The sequence below is a fragment of the Columba livia genome, chromosome 4 (assembly GCF_036013475.1).
Source record: "Columba livia isolate bColLiv1 breed racing homer chromosome 4, bColLiv1.pat.W.v2, whole genome shotgun sequence".
Classification (NCBI taxonomy): Eukaryota; Metazoa; Chordata; class Aves; order Columbiformes; family Columbidae; genus Columba; species Columba livia.
The window spans coordinates 11992294-11998293 of NC_088605.1; the positions used below are offsets into that span (position 1 = coordinate 11992294).

Genomic DNA, 6000 nt, shown 5'->3' on the forward strand with positions numbered 1-6000 from the left:
TAAAAAAAAAAATAAAATAAAATAAAAAAGAGAGTGAGAAAAAAGAAAAAAACAATCCTGTTGTTGGCCCTGTAAAGCATAGCTTTACACACTTCTCTCATACTTCAAGTTGAATATCCTCCCTATTCCCTATGCATAATTTTTAGTTTCCCTTCTTTTGTTTGACTAATTAGACAGGTAAGGATTCAGTTAAGACAAATTAATATTCAAGTAGCTGGGAAAAAAAAAAATAAATCAATCTACAATTCCTTAGTTGTGCATTTTCTCTGTCTTTGTGAAGAGTTGTAGATCTTAAAGCTATAAGACTTAGGAAAGTCCAACAATAGTGCAGACGAAATTCAACATCACACGTGCAAAGAAAAGTATGAACATAAGCTTCCCACACTGGCCTATTCCCATGGTGTTTAGACCCTTCAAATACTTGTAGACATTTACCATATTTTCCCTTAGTCATCATTTGGCTAAGCTTATACATACTTAGGCCTTTTAGTCTTTCCTCATAAATCAAACTCTGCAACCCATGATTACTTTTTGTTACTTTTATCTGAAGCTTTGCCAGTTTGATGACATCTTTCTGGGATCAAGGTTTATTCCAAAATTTGCAGACAGAAGTGTAATCATTGCTGCTTCTAGGGTCAGTCCCAAAGCTAGAGCCCATGATACTTAAGAACAGGATGGTGAAAGTTTCTGAGATGCGTGGAAAACAGTGGGAATAATGCCACACTGGGCACAGACTGGTGTCCTCAGAGAGGACATGTGGATAATGCATTGATGGAGTAAGATATTTATTTGTTAATATTGCAGTCTGGTTGTTAGTCCTTGAGATGAGGGACAGTATGTGGAGTAGACTGAAAAGCAAAGGAATGGGAGGTGGAAGTAAGTGAGCTTGTGCTTTCCCCATCTCAATCTCTGCTATTGAATCACTGGGCTGGAAATTTGCAACTAGTTTTGGACCAGGCGGCACCAACTCAGAACTTCTGTGAGGACCAAAAAATGGTGCTGGTGTAAAACAAAACTTCAGTGTAATTAGGAAATTAGAGTATGCAAGGAATTAAGGTGATGTCATCTGCGTACAAACAGAGGACCAGAGCACAGGTCTGATTCATACTGGCTTGGATAGATGCGTGCAGACTGAAAGCTTGCTAAGCCTGAGAGCAAAGCAAAATGATAGATGGCAAAGCATGGCCTTGGAGAGGAAAGGGGAAAATACAGAGCTTTTACTGAGATTGGTGGCAAGTTTCATCAAGGGGTGAAGTGTAGTGAGTGTTGCACACAGTGCAGAAAAGGCCTGAGGGCTGATGTGGGGCTTACTGACCCTCCTTGCATTGAGCTTCAACATTGAAACAGATCTGATGAGACCACAGCAATTTCTAGGAAGAAATGGTGTAACTTACATCCAGAAAAAAATAATGGTGAAAACATTCTTTTGAAAGTCTTATATTTCCTACGGATTTGGGTGATTGTCAAAGTGGGTATACCTGCAGAGTATAGGCTTTCTGATTTTCTTTTTGAGTATGAACTAGTTTGTCACTGTGTTCTCCTGAGTGAGGAGACATCTCAGGTCTTATCCACAACCTAGCAAGATAAAATATAATACACTTTGCTCATCCGGACTCCTTTTTCAATCCCACAACTTACTGACAGTTCCTTGCTGTAAGAAATTGCTGCAGTTAAGTTTGCTCACATTTGTTCACTGGGTTACCAGGAAAATATGGGGGAAAAAAAAATCAATGCAGACAGAAGTTACTTTTTTCTTTCCAAACTCAGTAGAATTAAATTCTGTCAGTGAGAGATTGTTTGTAAAATACATTGTCAGGTGTTGCTCATTTCCATGTGAAACAGGATCTCCTTTGACAAATATCCGTGGCGTGTTTGTTCTGTGCTGTGCAAAATGCTTATGGTGGGTTGCTGTCATTGGTCAAATGAAAAATGGAGGCTCAGCTCCAAACTCTTAGTCACTGTTGTTCTAAGTATGTGGAACCTCAAGGGAGAAAAAAAATTAAGGCTGTCCATTTTTAAGAAACCACAAGGGCCCATAATGACCATTCAAGGTAATTAAATGTAGTGATTTCTTATAAACAATATCATTAACTTTCCTCAAGTAATTTACAAAGGTAAACAGGTTATTAATAAGTAGAAAGTAAAATTTTGCTTTCCGATATGTCAAAAAAACAGCTTTGTAAGGTAGGCTCAATAGGGCTGTGTCCCTCCTGGTCAGGTAAGCCATTGTGGGTTTACCAGGGCATGTTAGCATGCTCCCTGCCACAATTTTGGCTAATAGCAGCAAGTGCTTTTCCAGATGATGCTGGGGACTGATTCAAGCAGCAGACAACCTCAGCTTATTTCAATAAAATTATGGTCTGAAGGACCCAGTGGCTCCCCTGCCTCTGGGGAGTGCTGTGCTCCCCTCTACCTTCAGCTTCTCGCACTCAGCATTTGCAGGCAGCATTATTCACATTCGTGAGGAGTGTAACTCCTTTAAAATTACCCTCCTGGCTGGCTTGCAAGTCTTGAGAGTTAGATGACAGTTTTGAGCCTCCTCCAAGTGATGAGGACTTTAAGCCCAGGTTTCTCATCTGCTAGGAAGTCCTGCAACCAGGATGCAGTGAGATGGAAGAGCTGATATCCTTCCCTTGAAATAACGCACTTGTCTAATGTGTGATGAGCCTGCTTCTGCTGTGTGAGGCATGTCCAAGCGTTTTTTGTGCTTAGCTTTGGGATACCTCTTTTCTCAAGCCCTGGGGTTCTGAGGTGGACAGACAGCTGCACCTGGGGAACTCCAAGTCAAAAACTCATTTGGGGAGGAGAGTGTTAGATTGCAGGTTTGGTCCCAGGTTTCAAGGAAAGCTTTGTGGAAGAGGAGAGTCCAGATTTTAAAATTGCAGTTTGTAATTCTCATTGCACTGGATCTGCGTGTTTCAGGTGGTGTGTGCTTAACACCTGGAAAACAGAGAACCACCACTGATACCGCTGAAATGCTTGAACAGGAGTTAGTCCACAGTTATCAAGGGGATTTCATATTACATTAATTTCTAATTTACACATTTATATTTTCTGCCTGTTCTGTGTGTATACTAATAATTGTTAGGCAATTGCTATCCTACCTCCTTCCAATGCTTTGTGTTGATATTCCTCCCTTTTTCTCTGGCCCACTCTTATTTTTTTTTTAAGGTTGAATCATGAAAACGTGAAACAGAAGCATAGTTCTTGGCATTTAAAAAGCCCAACTTTATCCAGTTTGGACTTATGATATGAGTCTATCCCCGTGGTTAAGCACATTTAGGATTTAATAATTTAGCAGTGTGCTCTCTCCTTTGTTACAAGATTGCTATTACTGTAGCTGTGTGGTATCTACTGGTCTCATTAAAGATCAAGGCAAAACAAATCCGGCTCTGAAATTACATTGTTATCAATTTCTTTAAAGTCCTGGAATAGCTTAAATTTGTCTCATGTGCTCTGTCATTATGCACCATGTATAAACACATATTTTTCCCAAAGGCCGTAGCTTCCGCTCAGTTGGAACTGTAATGAAAGTGGGTTGTTTTTTTTTTTTCAAAAGTCTCTTGCCATCAAAAATTTCATTTCCCAGTTACTCTAAGCTCATTTGGTTTTGATGCAGCCTTTTCCAGAAGCAATTTGGGCATTTAGATGCAAATCCTAATACTTTATTTTGCAGTGTGCTTTAAAAGTTAGGAAGGGCAGAAATCTTCCTGTGTACAGAAGAGCTTAATGATACCTTTTGTATTTTCGTTTTCAAGAGGCATTTGTCCCCTGAAGAGTTCCAGGAAGTCTTCAAAATGAGCATTGAGGAATTCGATCGTCTGGCACTTTGGAAGCGGAATGACCTGAAGAAAAAGGCCCTGCTTTTCTAGCCCCTCCTGGAAAAAATATGTGCTTAATCAAAACAAAAATAGTCTTGCCAGAACTATCACATGCACTTGCTGTTGAACCATTGTCCAGCTTCATTGTGTTTAGTATGTGTCGGGGGAAACAGGACAGATTAGATGGCAATGCGTTGGAATATAGAGAATTTGCTAATCTTGCATGACCAGCTGGTTTTGTCAGTAACTCCTGGTCCTACCCAGTTTACAACGTGCAAAAAATCTAGCTTTAACTTTATTGTTGCTTGCAGTTATTGCTTGATGCAAATGGAAATTACGAAAGGAAGAGAAAAAGTGTAGCTGTGACAAAGGAAATGCATCCAACATTTTGTCCCATTAAGTTTCACAACACAATTTTTACAAGATCAAGTAAGTAATGAATATCAAATTCTGAAATGATGGATCAGATGCTATCAAAAATACGGTAAAAGCCAAAGAAAAGCATGTCCACAAGCAATTGTTGCAATCATTTATGTGTGGTACTTTTTAAAAATGAAAGCAAAAATATGGAAGCACCTTAATTCTACTTCTTATACTTTAGACACAGCCTACTTTCTAAAAGGTCATGTATGTCTAGAAGTTAACTATCCTTAATTACAACACAAGAGCTTTTATTTTATTAAGAATATATTGTGACATAAAGCAGTTTTAACGACTAAAATATACACAGACCTACTTCAAAATTTAGTCACATCCATCAGGAAAACTGAAGCCTTATAAAAAACCGGTTTTAGAGTGTATTGTGCCAGTTAACTCTGTTTTCCTACTAGTCTGGGGTATTTGCAGAACTTTTTTTTTTTTACATTTCATGCTGATAAAAATACCATGTAATCTTAATTATATGTAGATAGATACACCTATAAAAGAATTATTTTAATTAACACATGTCCTAAGTAAAGACATTCTTACTTTCTCCACTTTCTGGCTTTACACAGTAAGCTATGAGAACTGTGATAGCAATTGGTAGGTGTGGAAATGGAACAGTTCAGCATAAAATGTAACAAAAAAAGCTTGGTGTGCTCTATCAATAATACATCCAATTATAATCAAGTATATAAACCCTCATGCATTACTATTTGCATGTTTCTATACAAATTAATTAAAAAAAATAAACAACCCTATGTGATACTGGTGCAGTACCTTGAAACTATCTTAATTAACAAACAAAGCTAAAAAATCTAAGCATTTGATATGAGCGTTAGACCGTACTATCTCTTCCAGCTGAAAGACTGTATTAAATTTAATAATTTCATATGGTCAGAAGTGTGGTTGCTGACAAAGAATGTTTTAAAGTGAGTTGCTAGTTTTGTGTGATACTAAAAGAGCATTTCAAAAAGTACATTTTTCAGCCACGTGTCAGTATTCTGCATTTTTACTGCCTTGAATGTTTGTACTCACTTCCTACTTCACCATTTCTTTTTGCATTTCCTTAAAGTAACTGGTTATATATGCACTACAACACACTGTTTCAACTGACTCAGCGTTGGAAAAATCATAGCATTGAACATGCCTTCTTCCAACTAACTTTCAAAGTCCATGCTGTTGGAAATAAATATTTTCTCATGACCTAAATGTTTTGTCTGATGATACAAATGTTTAAAAAAATCATTAAAAGACAGACATAACTGAATTACTTTGCTAATGTGTGTATAATTTCTAGATTGCACTGCTGCTCTGGATAGGGTCTCCCATGGTATTAATTATTAATTATTATGTAGCTTGCATTAGATTTGTTCAGTGAGGAGAGCATTGTGTACCTCTGAATGTCAAGTAACTGTAAGGTAGGTCATGATTTAAACAATCCATCTAGCAACTGGAACATCTCACCAAGCAAAAGCTGCTTCACTGGTGGTGTTCAGTGTACAGAACCATTAGCCAGTCCTAACTGAGAGCTCCTGATGGCCTGTAGACCGCATCCATAATGCTCTTCAACCTCAGAATAACTTGTGATGTTTTGCCTACATGTGAAAACTGGCAGTGCACTTAAATGGGCCAATCTAAAATGTGATCAGCAAGGTCCATTGGTACTATGAAAATCTAAGTTCAGTTCTTTGTTGGAGAATGATGACGAGTAAGTTTGATTTGATTTGAAAATTAATTAACCACAACAGCTGTTGTA

General features: G+C 37.9%; 1 protein-coding gene across 24 annotated transcripts in view; it reads left to right on the forward strand.

The window, feature by feature from the left end:
* ABLIM2 (actin binding LIM protein family member 2) overlaps positions 1 to 5511 on the forward strand; it is a 139833-nt gene extending 134322 nt beyond the window's left edge. For all 24 annotated transcript variants that reach the window (XM_065062597.1, XM_065062574.1, XM_065062576.1 and 21 more), the window contains one exon: positions 3759 to 5511. In XM_065062597.1, the coding sequence (XP_064918669.1) occupies positions 3759 to 3872 (114 nt within the window). In that variant the 3' untranslated portion in view covers positions 3873 to 5511. The remainder of the gene's footprint in view (positions 1 to 3758) is intronic.
* The last annotated feature ends 489 nt before the right edge of the window (positions 5512 to 6000 follow it).